This window comes from Acartia tonsa, chromosome 13 (assembly GCF_053477335.1).
Source record: "Acartia tonsa isolate MP-2025a chromosome 13, ASM5347733v1, whole genome shotgun sequence".
NCBI classification, from domain to species: Eukaryota; Metazoa; Arthropoda; class Copepoda; order Calanoida; family Acartiidae; genus Acartia; species Acartia tonsa.
The window spans coordinates 7777669-7792726 of record NC_137272.1 but is presented as its reverse complement, the minus strand read 5'-3'; the positions used below and the strand labels follow the sequence as shown (position 1 = coordinate 7792726).

Sequence of the window (15058 nt, the reverse complement as noted above, 5' to 3'; positions counted from 1 at the left end):
GGGGGTGTCCCACCCCCCAAGAAAATAGCTTAAAACCACCACAGGACCAGTAGGTATATTCCCTGAAGAGTAGAGCCCATTCGGTTCAGCGGTTACCGAGATCTTAAGCTTCAGACGGACAGACGGACAGACGGACAGACAGACGGACAGACATCGTTCTACTTTGTATTATAGATGGACAGATTATTACGCCTGGGCGGGGCTGGTATGGGAGGAATGGGCGGCTCTGCTCCCCCATCAGATACACCCGCTGTGGATACCGCCGAACAGGTTTATATTTCCTCCCTAGCACTTCTCAAGATGTTGAAACACGGCAGGGCAGGTGTACCTATGGAGGTTATGGGTCTCATGTTGGGTGAATTTGTTGATGAATATACAGTCAGAGTTATTGATGTCTTTGCTATGCCGCAGTCAGGTACTGGAGTCTCCGTCGAAGCTGTAGATCCTGTTTTCCAAGCAAAAATGTTGGACATGTTGAAACAGACAGGCAGACCAGAAATGGTCGTGGGGTGGTACCATTCACATCCTGGTTTTGGCTGCTGGCTGTCAGGAGTCGACATAAACACCCAGCAGTCCTTTGAGGCACTGTCAGACAGAGCAGTGGCAGTTGTTGTCGACCCAATTCAGTCCGTCAAAGGAAAAGTTGTCATCGACGCCTTCAGGCTTATCAACCCTAACATGATGGTTCTAGGACAGGAGCCCCGGCAAACTACCAGTGTTCTTGGTCACCTTGTTAAGCCAAGTATCCAAGCTTTAATTCATGGTCTTAACAGACACTACTACAGTATTGCTATCAACTATAGGAAGAATGAATTGGAACAGAGAATGTTGATGAATTTGAACAAGAAATCTTGGTCAGATGGACTTACTCTTACAGATTACAAGGATCACTGCAAGTTAAACGAGGAGACCGTGTCTGATATGCTACAACTTGCCAAGAATTATGACAAGGCACTTGAGGAAGAGGAAAAGATGTCGGCCGAACAATTGGCCATCAAGAATGTCGGCAAGTTAGACCCTAAGAGACATCTTGAGGAGAAGGTTGATGTTCTGATGACCAACAATGTTGTACAATGTCTTGGTGCTATGCTGGATACCATTGTTTTCAAGTAAATAAGTACCTACAATTCTTGATATCAAATTGAGTAAATTATCCACAAAAGGATCAAGTAAACAACAACAAAATCTTGGTATCAAATAAACAATAACAACACCTTGGTATCAAGTAAACAACAACACCTTGGTATCAGTAAACAACACGTTGGTATCAAGTAAACAATAACACCACTTTGGAATCAAGTAAACAACAACAACAAAAACCTTGATATAAATTAAGCAACAGCATCGTCTTTGTATCAAGTAAGCAACAACAAAAACCTTGGTATCAAGTAAACAACCACAACATTTTGGTATCAAATAAACAACTACAATATTTTGGTATCAAGTAAACAACATCATCTTGGTTTCAAGTAAACATCAACAACACCTTTTTAACAAATAAACAATAGATTCCCTTTTCCAATTGAGTAAAAAAAAATATTTTAAGCATATGGATTTCTGTTATGTAAGTCAACCATTTTTTTTAAATTTAAAACTTCAATTACTTGAAGAAAATTATTTTGCATTTTTATGCTAGATGATATTTGTACTAAAACAAAATTAACGCTAAAATTATGAAATTTTTTTTTATATATTTTGAAAAGTGATTAAATTATCTGTAATATCGTATTAATTATTATTTAAGAAAATGAACTTTTGTCTATTTATGTTATTATGTACTATTATGATAGTAGTACTACCTTGTACTTTATTTTTCTGTAAATCATACAAATTTCGTGTTCTTATGAATAAATGCTGATGAGGATTACCAACTAATTTCCAACAAATCACAATAAACATCAATAATACTGAATCCAGTTATGTTGATTGCTCTCACATAAAAAACCTAAAACACTTCAGCATAGCTCATCAAAACATTAGGAGCATTGACAAAAATTCAAATAATTTTCTATATCTACTAAATGAATTAAACTCTAACATAGATATAATCTGCTTCACAGAAGTATGGGGTAACATTAATAACCTTATCATTCCTGGATACCACGAACCAGCAACATTACTTAGAAAAAATAAAAGAGGGGGGGGGGGTTAGCATATACTGCAAAGATTACATAAACTTTAAAGTTATAAAAGAAATGACAGTTATAAAGGGTCATATTGAATTCCTAACTATCGAATATAAAACAAAAAACAAAACCAATATCCTTTCAACTCTCTACAGACCCCCTTCACAATGTACACATGACATCGAAAACTGCATTACAGATATTAAACTGCTCTTGGAATATAAGGACACACATTTCCCAAACACTAACTATGATATACTTGGAGATCTAAACATGGACATCCTTAAATATAACACTATGGAAATTACTAGAAAATTCTACCAGACCTTTGAAAATCAAAACATAATACCCCTAATCAACAGACCCACCAGAGTCACTAATAACACTGCTTCTATCATTGATAATATACTATCAAATAATTATAATAACAGTAAAAACTATATCATATGCAACTCAATTACCGACCACTTCTTAATCATTAAATCCATACAAAAGACAGATATCACCTACAAAAATGCTACCAACACTTATCACCGTAGAAAATTTAACACTGACAACATAAACCACTTCTCAAACAAACTAATCAGTGAAGACTGGTTGCACATTCTTAATACAAAAACACAATTGACAAATGGAACAAATTTTTCAATAAAATAGACAATATATTTAATGAATCATTCCCAAACAAAAAATACACCCTAAAAAAAGATAAAAAAAAAGACACCAATTTTTCGCCATGGATAGATGACGAGATTAAGAAACTATTCAAAATTGAAAGGAAATTATACCTTAAAAAACTTAAAAGTAAACTATCCTTACATAACACACAACACGTAGAGTTTAAAAAAGAGCTACAATCCAAAATTAGGAAAGCTAAAATTAAATACTATGAAAATGAATTCAAAAAAACTAAACACGACTCCAAAGCTATGTGGAGATCAATCAACAAAGCCACAAACAGACACACTAATAACAAAAAAAATACTAAACCTGACAAAATAATAAATAACAATAAAGAACTAACTGAAGATATTGACATTGCTACAGAGCTAAACAAATTCTTTAACGGAATTGGTACAGAGCTATCAAATAAAATTCATACAGACAATACAAAACAACAAGAATACATAAATAACATACATGAACAAAACACTAGATTCAAATTCAAAAACATAACAGCTGATGATATAACAAAAATAAATAAGACACTAAAACCTAAACTATCTGCAGGACCAGATGAAATCCCAAGTGTCATAATCAAAACCATCTTACAAAAAATACCCAGAGTATTAGCTAATATAATAAACAGCTCGCTACACTCAGGTACTGTTCACACCAGATTAAAAGCAGCAATCATCGTTGCAATCTACAAAAAAGGCAGCAAAACCGATCCTAACAACTACAGACCAATCGCTCTTATAAATGCCATTTCCAAAGTGCTTGAAAAAGTTGTTGCTCACCAACTAAGAATGTACTTAGAAAAAAACAATATACTTTCATGCAAGCAATTTGGATTCAGATCATTACACTCATGCATCCATGCAATGATTGCAACTATGGAAAAAATCGAAAAGGACAAAGATAATAAGAGGTCAACATCTTCCATATTCATGGATCTTACCAAAGCATTTGACACCGTTGACATAAACATACTACTAACCAAACTAAAAAAAATAGGAATACAAAATACAGAACTCAACTGGTTCAAAAATTATCTAAATGGCAGAACACATACATGCAAAATCGGAGAAAAATTCTCCAACTTTCTAGCTTCAAAAATTGGGGTGCCACAAGGATCAATACTAGGACCATTACTTTTCATCATTTATATAAATGATTTACCAGACATGATCAAATGTTTCATAAATCTCTTTGCAGATGACACCATGATTGCAGTAAGTGGCAAAAACAAAACAGAAATAGAAACCCTAGGAAACACTTTAATGGCAGAAATCACTGAATGGTTCAACCACAATAAACTAACCTTAAACCCCACTAAAACCAGAATTATAAATTTCAACACAAAACAAGAAATTAACATTAAAATAAACAATACCATCATACAAACTGTTAAAAGCAATCACATTAATACTCAAGAATCCTCTTTCAAATTCCTAGGATTTCTATTAGATCAAAAGGCAAATTTTAATAGCCACATCAATAAAACAATAAGTAAATTAAATACATGCAATCATATCTTAAGAAACATAAAAAAAGAGATTCCAACAAAGCAAAAAATACTATGCTACAATGCACTAGGTAAGCCTTTCATAGAATATGGAATTAGCATTTGGGCACCAAACAACACAAAAGCTTTAAATACAATCACTACTATACAAAAACGTATCATTTTAAACATACATGGTTCATCCAGAAGAATCCACACTGAACCACTCTTTAAGAAATACAAAATTCTCAAATTCAAAGATCTAATCACATACAATAACCTATTAATAGGACACTCCGTTTTCTATGAATACGCACCAACTGCAATTCTAAACTTAATAAAAAAGAAGTTCCACATGAGAGACTACGCAGGAATATTTGGAACTTGAAAGTAAACGGAGCAAACAAATCATCTATAACAAAATTTACCATTCCCAAAGACTGGAATGAACTAAATATAGAATTAAAACAAATAAAAAACAGAAAAAAATTTAAAATAGCAATACTAAAACACTTTATAGATAAATACAAACTATTCATAAACTGTAGCGATCATAATTGCAATATCTGCTACTAAAACCTACACAATAACCCTTGTACATGTCCATAAAATAATTACTTATGAACATACTCTCAGCCTTCAGCCTGCCTTGTCCTCCGCCGTCTTCACACAATCAGTAACATGAAAATTAAAATTAAGTCATGGGTAAACCTACAATAGTATCTATTATACAAATGTAGTGCCATGATCTTCCTAGTTATATTTAATATTTTATTATTGATATTGTTTATTCAATGTAATGAACTTATATAAAAATTTGTTATAATTAGTGGAATTAATAATAAATATCTTTACTCCGATGTTTGGGACTCCTGCGTTTGTCCACTCCAGCATTTGGGACTCCTGCGTTTGGGGTAGGACTCCAATAAGTAAATCTCAATAAAACTTGATAAAATTATACAGAATATCAAAGTTTTCAATCCCTGAAAATTTCAACCATCTATCTTGAATCGGAGTAGAGAAAATCATGAAAACTTGAAATGTAGGAATTGATATAGCCCACCCCAGTTTATTGAAAAATCCTAATGAAACTTGATGAAAATATGGAGTATCGATAGAGAGAGACAGAATATTCAATCCATGAAAATTTCAGCCTTCTATCTTTTATAGATGATGAGAAAATCACGTTATCCCTCTTTCTGACAGACGAAAAGATGAACAGACAGACATACCAATGGACAGACATACAGATGAATGGACAGACAAAGGACGCATGGATATTTTGAATTATAGAGCAACTTTGCTACTAAAAAACAGATGAATAGGATAATCGTTGTACACAAATTGATTTCAGTATGTTTTAAATGAGCTTACATAATCAAGGACCTACAAGCTTTTTGATTTGGGGGAAATATCTAAATTTGGGCACCCCCATGTTCATTTTGTGGGGTAATCTTTATATCATAGAGGCAAGGATGTTTAAGCTTTTTATATTTTTTTTTGGGGGGGGGGCGGAGTTTACATGAAGTGATGATTGTAAAGTTGCTAAGAACCTAACTGCTACAAAAATCATCATCCAACATTTAAGATTAATTCTAACACGCCTGAATTAACAAAAAGAGCTAACCATGGCATGGATAAACACATAAACAAATTATAAAAATGTTATTAAAATAGTAAATCAATTATTCACGAATCGTTTTCCTTGTTTGTTTACTAGCAGCTGCGCTCCAAGGATCTAGGATATCTGAATTTAAAAGAGTAAGGAAATTAGTAAAATAGCCTAAAACCTTATCTAAATCTTAAGCTACAGACAAAAAAGCTTACTACTTTATATAATAGAATAATGAAATGCAGCTGTTTTAAGAGTTGCCAGCTTAATAATACAGACCGATTCAACTGTTTTTAACCTATTTTTTTATCATATATCAAAAATATACTATGACACCAGTAGAATCAGACTGCAGCAGAGCCCAAATTTGAATTAAGTCCCCAATAAACTTTTTTTGGGGGATTTAAAAATCAATTTTATATGTTGCTGTGATCATTTTGATGGAAGCAAAAGCATTTTTTAGTTTAGGGTTAAATTGTTTCTTACAGAACAATTTGATGTGATTCAGATTATATCAATACAATAATAAAAACTCTACTCTGTTCGATGCAAATAATTTTTTTCTAAAACAATAATTTATATAGAAGAAATTTAACATTAAAGTAAAACATATTATTCTGAAGTCTGAACCAATTAAAAGTCTTGTTTCATTTCAGTTTTTTACAATTCAAAAAAGAGTGTTTTCACAAAGTGACTTATTTCCAATGTAGTTAAATAATTTTTATTTAATTAAAATGAAAAGAATGAAAACTATACACATAAAAGATACATACTTTTTAAAATTATTTTAAAAAATAAGTTTGAATAATCTTATATTTTATCATATTTGTATATGTGACAAAAAAAAATTTGTTGTATTGCATGAACGTTTGTTGTCATCTTTCACTATTTAACCCTTTACAGCCAATTTTTTTGTGTTTTAAATAAGTGATGGAAAACAAGCACGATAAAGTTAATTCATTGATATATTGTAAAGAATTAAGTTTTTAATGAATTAATTTAGATGAAATCAAAAGGCCTAATTTTACTCTATACCAGAATACTATATATATGAAGCAAAACACTCTAAAAGCTACGAATTTTACCCAAATAAAAAAAGACCTTTTGCTCTGATCAAAAAAGACCACAGCAACAGTAAAATTAATTTTTAAATCCCCTCAAAAAAGTTTATTGGGGACTTAATTCAAATTTAGGCTCTGCAGTTTAATTCTACTGGTGTCATAGTATATTTTTGATATATGTTTTAAAAATAGGTTAAAAACAGTTTCAATAAGTGAGTTTATATGTTATGATGTTTAACTTTAAAATGGTATAATTATAGTTATATTTAGCCTAGAAAAATGATAAACATACCTATAGAAGCGTTAAATAATTCTCTTTTTAATATTATAAATATTTTTTAGAAACAAGAACAAAAACAATGCATAACAGTGTAAAATATAAATTGATATTTTTTTTCCAAAAGTCAAATTTAGGTGGATGTTATATGAATATATAAAGCTTCTTTACAGCCAAAAAAATTAAGAAAAAAAATATCAGTTATGGAGCAACAACAAAAGTGGGTTTATCACAAAACCTCGATTTTTTAGTCAACTATTCTATAAACAACCAAGTCATTACCTGTACATTATAAAGCAATGCCAGGCGATTAAAATGAGGTATTAAGCACTTTCTTACTCCAAAAAATGATTCTTCTAGAGCAAAAGTTAGTTTAGCATTTTTGGTGACTCAAATTTGAAATTTGATTTGTAGCAAGAGAAAAATATTAAAAAAACATACTTTTTTATCTAAGAGGCAAATTAATGGTATCAATATATCCGCAAATGTCTTATATAAAGTATATTACACTTTTAAGTCCATTATTTTTGGGCTTTGAGTGAACGTCTAATAAGGATGATTTCTAGTCTAATGTTTTGAGTATGAAGTTAAGAAACTGATATATAGACAGACACAGACTGACAAGTACAAATGGGGTTGAAAAGGGGGTTGGTTAATAAATAAAGGGGGTGAAAAAGATTGAAAGGGCCAGGGAGAGAGAGCTAGGAGAGTCATTACTAATTTGTATTATTGGGGAAGTGGGAAGATAGAATTACTTCATAGCAAAACTTAAAACTCAATTTATAGCCGTTGCCATAGCAGTGACCATGGCTGTTGCCGTAGTCGTAGTCGTAATGGTAGCTGTTGCCATAGCCAAAGCCGTCGCCACTGCCAGTGCTGCCAATAAAACATGGATTTTTGAAAGATTTTACAGCAGTGCAATGCCAGCTATACCTAGAAATATAGATCTATAATTTCTTCTATGGCCCACCCTGTGAAAATAAATTATTTTTATCAAAGAAAAAAATCATTATGCCTAATTTTTGAAGTTTTTTTACAGAAAATTTAAATTTTAATTTTAAAATACACTTTAAATTAAGAGTAAATTTTTATATTTTGAATTAAGAGAAAAGTATTTTAGGTATATAGTTTAGTATTAATTTATTTAAAATTGTCCCTTACAAGGTTTGGCAGGCAAAATACCCAATACGGACATGACAGGACTTTTTTTTCTCTTCATTATGTGTCTGTACAAACAATTATACATTTAAATACATACGAAAAACATCCAGTTGATAATTTGATTATTATTTATGAAAGAAACCTCAATTTCAATGGTTTTATGTTAGAATTATCAAAAGTAGCTGTCTTTGTGGCTTTAGCAACACTAACTGACTGTAGTCAATTTTAGCATGGACAGCGATGGCCAGGCCAGGGCAATGCATTGCCAATATGATTTAAAGATTGCATTGTTTAATTATGGCCACGGCAACATGTGGTTGATTTAATTTAAAGATCGTTATTAGGTTAGTGGCTGTACCTCTGGCCACGACTACGGCAACTAATGTATTATGGAAACACAACTCAAGGGGCCCACAAATGGTTTTAGAGAGATGTAGTATTAGTAATGCACAGTTAAATTCAGTATAATATTTGTTATCAATGTTGGGTCAAAGTGCCTCAATAAATGATCCTTAGAAAAGGAAGAAAGTGGTGGATGTATCATTTACATTTCACAAGTAGCTTTATTTTTATGTTTCGCATATTTAGATTTTCTGAAAGTACTCAAATACAACTTACCTTGTCTGCCAGTCCATGGGACACTTTGTGTGACAATTTGCTTTCATACTATTTATACTACATAGTTTTAGCAGCAAGGCTATAACCTGGATGTTTAATTTGACCCTCTTACCATTGCTACTGAATCATGGTCCCAATCGCATACAGTGAGAACAGCAATATCATTTCCAGAATGTTCATAGGTTGGTAGAAATCCAGGATGATTAGAATAAGAACAAATATTCACTTTCAAATTATTATTGTTTTCCCTCTCAAATCTAATCTGTTAAGTAGACATAATTAGAAAATTAATTTGAAAGATTTTACTGAAATGTAAAGAATTTTTGTTATTAAAATGTGATCTGAATCTAATAATTCTTTTTAAAACAAAATTGATTAACAAAAATTACCATTGCGTCTATTGCAGTAGGTTTCCTTCTTACTCTGTATAAACAATGAGCTGCTGTAAGTATTACCTAGAATTAGATAAAAATTTTATGCTTTATAACATATATAACATTTATAACTAGTGCAGCTTACGGTTAAAAATTCAATGAACTTTAAAGGCTGCTAGCAACCAAACGGCTTAACCTATATATTTTGACAGTACAAAATTTTAACCTTCTAAGAAAACCTACAAATAATCAGGAATATGCATTACACAATAATGCACAGTTATCTTGGAGTTCATGTAAATGTGAGAAAATTTGTTTATCGCATCATACTGTAAACAGCTGAAAATGATATGATGCTATACCTAATATTTCAGTATTGCTAAGAACTAGTTCTAATTCACCAGGTATTAATCGGTTTCAAAGCAATACTGAAAAAAAAATTTACACATGTTTTCTATTGTGCATTAAGGATCTTGTTAAATTCAGAAAATTTGTAGACTTTCTTATGCAGCTCATAATTATATGCGGTAATAATATGTACATTCAGCCATTTGGCAGTTTGTAGCCTTTCAAATCTATATTTTTTTTGAGATAATCGTTCCTTGGAAAATTTTACCATGAGCTTGAGCTACACTAGATCACATTCATTTCTATACACACCCCTCCCCAACCGAACTTTGTATTTAAAAAATGTCCCAAACATTTGGACAATTGGGCGTTCAAATAGGACCTATTGGTAGTTAGAATCAGATGAGAACAAAATCCTAGCCGTTCCTTCTTGCCAGATATGGCCATTTTAAGATTTCAGTCAAATTACACTAAATAAACTGATACAAACTTCACTCTTCTTTGAATATTTTAGTGTAATTGTAGTGGGACAGCCACAAAATAGAGAAGCTTTGCTCCTCTGACCAAACTGACTGCCTGAAGTTTCTAACAGGAAGTGCCTTCTTGTGTTAACACAAGTTGCACAAGTTGGGATTTGAACCCATTCCCAAAACTATCCAATGTGGAATAGCTGTATATTACAGCATGACGACAGTAATTTGTCTATAAGGCTTGGGCAATGGATGCCCCTCTGGATTCCCTCTGCTAATCCTGGCTGTTTTTGGTGATCAGCAGGGTCAGCACCTTGTTGGACTTGTACCTGGGGTTCCCCACAGCCTGTCCTCGAGGTTAGTTTGATTTGTATGGACCTTCCCCAGGCTTGGCAGGGCTGGGTCCACTGGCTTAATGGGAGTGGTGGCAACCATGGCTACTCTCCCAACTGATCTATACCATCAGCTTGGGTCCATCAAACAGTAACTGTGTCCCCAAACTCTATCAGAAAGAACCCTCCCAGGTTCAGGGTATGGTTCAAGATGCACACCAGCATCTTGCATCCTAAGCGTAGGTATGCAACCCACCACCTGCAGCTAACCTTCCATAGCAGCTGTGCTGATCTAGGATTCGCAGAGGAGCATCTCATCTTAGCTCTATCCTGATCTTGATCCTCCAGGAGATCATGGTGATGTGCTTTTTGAAAAATGCCCTAAACCTGGGAGAGTTCTTTCTGAGGGAGTTGGGGGACACAGTTACTGTTTGATGGAGATGATGGTATGGATCAGTTGGGAGAGTAGCCATGGTTGCCCCTACTCCCATTAAGCCAGTGGCCATAGCCCTGCCAAGCCTGGGGAAGGCCCAGAGCCCCTCCCACCACCAGCGACTGAAGGCAAGATTCAATCTAGCTGTACAATTAACTGTCTGGCCAAGGCAGCTCTCAAAGGCAACTGTCAGCCACAGCTATTGTCCCCATTTGTTCAGAGCTGACCAATGACCAGGATATAGGTAGCATGGAGTTGCTGGCCATTGCCATCAAGTTAGGGGCCCCAAGGAGGTGAAACTGGAAAATTGGATTCAGATGTTAACTTTTTATGTATATAATTAAGACAAATAAAGAATCAAATAATATATAAATTATATGTTGTACACCCAGTCCCCCATAGTGTTAAAGGTGCCTCAAGGAGGCGCGAATTGGATAGGGTTGGGGTTTACACATCAAACTGCCTCCAAGGACAGAGATGGTGGTCAAGACCAGGCCAAACTTCCAGCGCAGAGGCCTGGCTGTGGGGAACCCCAGGTACAAGTCCAACAAGGAGCTGACCCTGCTGATCACCAATAACAGCCAGGATTAGCAGAGGGAATCCAGAGGGGCATCTATTGCCCAAGCCCAATATACAAATTACTGTCATCATGCTGTAATATACAGCTATTCCATGTTGGATAGTTTTGGGAATGGGTTCGAATCCTCACTTGTGATAACACATTAAGGCACTTCCTGTCAGGAACTCCAGCCAGTCAGTTTGGTCAGAGGAGCAAAGCTACTCTATTATGGGGCTGTCTCATTACAATTACACTAAAATATTCAAAGAAGAGTGAAGTTTGTATCAGGTTATTTAGTGTAATTTGACAAAAATTTTAAAATGGCCATATCTGGCAAGAAGGAACAGCTAGGATTATGTTCTCAACTGATTCTAACTACCACTAGGTCCTATTTGAACGCCCAATTGTCCAAATGTTTGGGACATTTTTTTAATATAAAGTTCGGTTGGGGAGGGGTGTGTATAGTAATGATTTGGAAACATAGCTAATGATTGGGCTTTAAATTTAGGGGGCCTGGTTCAAGCCGCTACAGCAACAACAAAATCAACAAAACCTGAATTAACCTTGGACAGGATACTCTTAGTATTTCAGATTACAGAACCCATGAGCATCATGTACTTTTAATGGGTTGCTATAATCTAACACCCTACTACAGAATATCAGGAAGTAGATTTGGTAGGTTATTCCATAATCTTTAAACATCTATTTTGATTTTTTTTATATATTATCCCTGTTGGTTTTCAGAGCTATCTGAAACAAGGCTACTTTAAGGTAGTTTTATTGATATGTTTGAGCAAATTGGTTAATATTAATTTACATAAAAAAAATCTATTGAATACTCTATTTTTTTCAGCAACTCTATTTGTCAACTTAAACTGTTTTAACCTATTTTTAAATGGGGGGTCAAAAATATACTAGGTCACCTGTAGAATCAGACTGCAGAGCCAAAATTTTAATTAAGCCCCTGATTAATTATTTGGGGGGAATGTAATTAATTTTTACTGTTTCTTGGGACATTTTGTCCAGAACGAAAGGTCTTTTTTTTCATTTGGGGTAATAAGGTTGCTTACAACACAATTTTATATATTTCACTTTATATTGATACAATAAAAAAAAACATTACTCTGTTCAATGGAAATATTTTTTTTTTCTAAAACAATTCATTTCATTGAAAAATCTAACATAATACAATAAAACACATAATGCTAAGGATAAACCAATTGGATTCTTAATATTTCCAAAAGAGTGTTTTCACGAAGTGACTTATTTCCAATGTAGATAAATAGTTTTTATTCAATTTAAATGAAAAGAATGAAAACCATACACATAAAAGATACATACTTTTTAAAAATATTTTTAAAAAGTAAGTTTGAATACTCTTATTTTATATCATATTTGTATATGTGACAAAAATAAATTTGCTGTATTGCAAAATACATTCAATTTCATATTACAAATTTAACCCTTTACAGCCAATTTTTATGTGTTTAAAATGGTGATAGAACACAAACATGTCAATGTTGATTCATTGATATAATGTAAACAATTATCTTTTTAATGAATTTTGATAGATAAAATAAAAAGGCCTGATTTTACACAAAACCAGAATACAATATTTATGAATTAAAATACTCTAAAAGCTATGAATTTTACCACAATAAAAAATAATACAACTTTGCTCTGGACAAAAATGTCCGAAGCAACAGTAAAATTTAATTTTTAAATCACCCCAAAAAGGTTAATCTGGGGCTTAATTCAAATTTAGGCTCTGCAGTCTGATTCTTCTGGTGTCATAGTATATTTTTGATTATGTTATAAAAATAGGTTAAAAACAGTTTTAAAAAAGCCTGCTTTAACTGCTAAAAGACTGCCACAAGTAGACCCAATACCCAAAATTTTAAGCCTTCAGCTTCAATAACAAAAAAGTTCTAGGCATTTTAAAATGACATTTTATGTACAATGAAAATTTTGAAAGAATTGCAGTGCTAATGTTAGAAATTTTGAAATTAAACTATGTGGCCTAGAAACAAAATTATAAGCTTATTTTTGTCATAAATTTAGGCAACCAGTAACTATTTATATTTTTACAATAAAAATACCCATTTTTATAGTCAAAATCATTAAAACAATTAAGTTTAACTTTCGTTGTACCAAGTGTACTGTAGCCAATCAGAAGGCTGAATCAGCTAAACAACCAATCACAGCTGAGCTTGTCTTAGTTTCCCCCTTTCCGTTTGATTTTCGTTTAAAAATGCAATTTAAACCGAATTTTTTTCATGGATTTTGACTATGAGATGTGGTGTTTTTATTGTAAAAATGTAATCAGTTACCGGCAATCTAAGTTTCTGACAAAGATAAAGTCATAATTTTGTGTCTAGGCGACGTAATTTAATAATGTTTTTTCTTTTATAAGCATTGTAAATCTTTCAAAATTTTTATTGTACATAAAATACTATTTTGAAATGCCTAGAACTTTTTTGTTATTGAAGCTGAAGGCTTTAAATTTTAGGTATTGGGTCTACTTGTGGCAGTCTTTTAGCAGTTAAAGCGTGGTATTTCTTGCAGGCGTCCTTTAAAGGTGATAAGAATCCCAATATGTCAACTTTTATGACAACTTTTATGACAATTTGAACTTAAAAATTAATTGTCACATACACTAATTTGATTTTTACCTTTATCCTTGTAAAAATCTTATTATTTTCTTACTTTATCAAAACTGTAAAAGATTTTACTTTCTTAAAGGTAATATGATATTACTTCAATATATACAAGGTGTTTCAGAAAAAACTGCATTTTCCAGTTTTGGGAAAAAACCAGTAGGAGTATGAAAAAAATAATCACATGTCCATATTTTCTGTAAAAATGTACATAACATTTACTTAAGGTGTTTTTCGATATCTCTAAAAATGCGGCTGTACTGATAGGTACATGTAGGGTAAAAATGCCTGATGTTACAAATGAGATAACAATTATAATCAAATAACTCATTTATTGTGCAACATATAGGTTGAAAAGTGCAATATTAAAGTAACAAAAGGTTAAATCAATGTCCTCATTTGAGATTTTTTACATATTTCCTTTTTTTGCTACATACAAAGAGCTTTTTAGGTTCTTCAGAATTTACTTTTTTCATTTTTAGTAAGGAATCTTTTATAATACTGTGCGCATTAAAGAATAAAACAAGTAACTTTTTAATTCATTTCAATTTCTTTAAAAATAATCAAGTTATCTTGGTTTAAAATACTTGCTTAAAAGTTCTTTTCTCTAATAACTTGATATTTATGTTAATATGTCATGTTTCAATCAAAGGGATTAGGAGATTAAAGGGGGAGGAGTGAGGAACGAACATGAGGATTTTTAATACTATCAAATTGAATTATAATTAAAGCAAGAATAAAGTTAATCATTTTGTTCTGTAAAAATAAGCATTTTTAAGTGAAATTTAAAATGTAATTATTAGAATTTTTCGTTGAGTATGCTATAATGTCGTTTTCAAGTAAAAATTAATTATTAATTAATT

The 15058-nt window shown here is 32.4% G+C and overlaps 2 protein-coding genes across 2 annotated transcripts in view; one reads left to right on the top strand and one right to left on the bottom strand.

Annotated features, from left to right (window-relative positions):
* LOC145304038 (serine protease 3-like) overlaps window positions 1-15058 on the bottom strand; it is a 153410-nt gene that overhangs the window by 87191 nt on the left and 51161 nt on the right. The window contains exons 9-10 of the mRNA XM_080145798.1: window positions 9412-9477; window positions 9135-9284 (exon numbers count right to left, since the gene is read on the bottom strand). Of these exons, the coding sequence (XP_080001924.1) occupies window positions 9135-9284; window positions 9412-9477 (216 nt within the window). The remainder of the gene's footprint in view (window positions 1-9134; window positions 9285-9411; window positions 9478-15058) is intronic.
* LOC145304039 (26S proteasome non-ATPase regulatory subunit 14) lies at window positions 149-1498 on the top strand. Its single transcript, XM_080145799.1, has one exon. It carries the CDS (start codon window positions 175-177, stop codon window positions 1111-1113), a length of 939 nt encoding a protein of 312 aa, XP_080001925.1. The 5' UTR covers window positions 149-174; the 3' UTR covers window positions 1114-1498.